This window comes from Propithecus coquereli, unplaced genomic scaffold (genome assembly GCF_000956105.1).
Source record: "Propithecus coquereli isolate 6110/MARCELLA unplaced genomic scaffold, Pcoq_1.0 Scaffold82, whole genome shotgun sequence".
NCBI classification, from domain to species: Eukaryota; Metazoa; Chordata; class Mammalia; order Primates; family Indriidae; genus Propithecus; species Propithecus coquereli.
Window position 1 is genome coordinate 3,906,577 of NW_012154396.1, and position 2,040 is coordinate 3,908,616.

At 37.3% G+C, this 2,040-nt stretch overlaps 1 protein-coding gene across 1 annotated transcript in view; it reads right to left on the reverse strand.

Moving 5' to 3' along the window:
• COL5A2 (collagen, type V, alpha 2) overlaps positions 1–2,040 on the reverse strand; it is a 169,406-nt gene that overhangs the window by 7,980 nt on the left and 159,386 nt on the right. The window contains exon 38 of the mRNA XM_012663640.1: positions 650–757. Coding sequence (XP_012519094.1) covers positions 650–757 — 108 coding nt within the window. The remainder of the gene's footprint in view (positions 1–649; positions 758–2,040) is intronic.

Genomic DNA, 2,040 nt, shown 5'->3' on the forward strand with positions numbered 1-2,040 from the left:
TTTTTTCCAACTATGTTTACTTTTTTATCAAAAATTCCTCTGAAAACCATTGATTATTTCCTTCAAGAAAATGTGACATTAACTGTTTGGTGATTCACTCATTAAAGCACTAAATAGAGGACATTCCAACTTTTATCTTCTCAAATTGCTTATCAAAAACTGATTTGCTCTCAAAAGAGCCTAAAGGAACATGACATCCATTATGTTACATTATAGTGATATTTAAGTAAAATGATCTCTATTTACTTTGCCCTTTTCACAAGCTATAATAGTTATATTAATCCTATCACCATAAAACTTGGCAATTTTGATAAATATGCCATTACAAGATGAAATAATAACAAGGGAAAAGATGAATGGATGTGTCCTTTCACCTTCAAAGCAATTTGGCAACAGTCTAAATCAACTAAAATACTTAGCTCCAAATTAGAGGAAGGTCAGTGCAAGGACACTGACCTTGGTACCTTTTCTTTATGTCATCATTAGCCAACTCTAAGGAAATAGGGTACATCAAATACCATTAATAAGAACTTTCTTAAGGTCAAATGTACAATCAATTTCTAAATTTCTAAAGCAATTTGTAAATGAAAAAGTTGTCCCCGTGACACCCAGATACCAAGAGAAGAGTTATTTTCGCTGCAGTACTCACTTCTGGTCCAGGTTCCCCTACAGGACCATTGGAGCCTGGGGGTCCCACAGGTCCAGGTGGACCCTTATCTCCTGTTGCACCAGTTGGTCCTACTTTTCCTGGTGTGCCCTGAAATATAAGTATAAATATGTCATCCACTTCTGAAGAAATTGAAGAACGCCAGTTCCCATAAAGGCTACATTTCTTCAAATGTCACCTTAGTCCCTCCTTCTATAATAATAATTTTCCATTACCTACAACACCGTGTCACTGTAAATGCCTTCTCAGAAGCATGCCCACCTCATATCACACTCCTCCTGACATATCAAAGGGACCAAAAAGCATCCTTTGTCACCAGCTCAGGTATGCATTTTGGGTTCTAACCATACGGACCACAGTCAATTCTAGCTACCCTTTTGGAATTTGAATCACAAGTAAGACACATCATCCTTTTTCACTCCCACTTTGCTTATTTTATTTTTATATTCTGGTACTCTTGTCTCACTACTGAGAGATTTTACTTTTAAGCCCTCGGCTTACTTCTAATAATAACACATCCCTTAACTCCTAATTTTCTGGTTTCGGATTTCTATCCAGATGTCTCCCAGTTCCAAGATCCCAGGGGTACATCTCTCTGTCTATATTCCATTAAAAAATTATTAATTTGTTCTCAAGTATTATAATTTTATAGTTGCAAAATTTAGTCTCTTCAAAGCTAACATCGAATCAAACTTTTATCCATACTCCAGGGAATATGAGATTCTTAAGCTCCCTCCAGAGAACAGATTACCTTCAGAGTATTTCTTTGTAGTTCACCCCACATTCACCTCTAATATTCCTTTAGCTCAAGTATGTCTTCTCTTTGATGGTTTACTGTGAAATATGGCATTTTTGTGAAGCGTGTTTATTTAAAAAGATGCTACCTACTCACCAGGAGTTTATCCCCCTTCTCTAGCTCCAGGGATCTTTTTAATCTTTGAAGGATTTAAGAGTCACCAAAAATCTATATCCTTCTTTGTCTGTTTCTCTAGTCCCAGGGTTAAACAAATATATTTTTCAAAGACTTTGCAAGGTAGTTAAGAATTTGACATTTAAGATAAGCGATTTTTAAGATATTCAGAATGTATGTCAGTACAAGACTGCCTTCAGTCTATTTATTAAGCAAAAAATATCAATTCTCTCTGAAAAAAAATTTTATTGCACATATCAGATGAAATATTGACCGAGGCTGCTACTCACCGCCGGGCCTGGCAGGCCGGGCATGCCTCGCTCTCCACGTTGCCCAGGCATGCCGACTATTCCTCTTTGCCCAGTAGTCCCAGCTGGGCCAGGGGGACCATCTGGACCCTAATGTTGAGGACAAGCTAGAATTAGAAATTCTCCAGGGTAAAACCTAATCGAAGGAATTTATA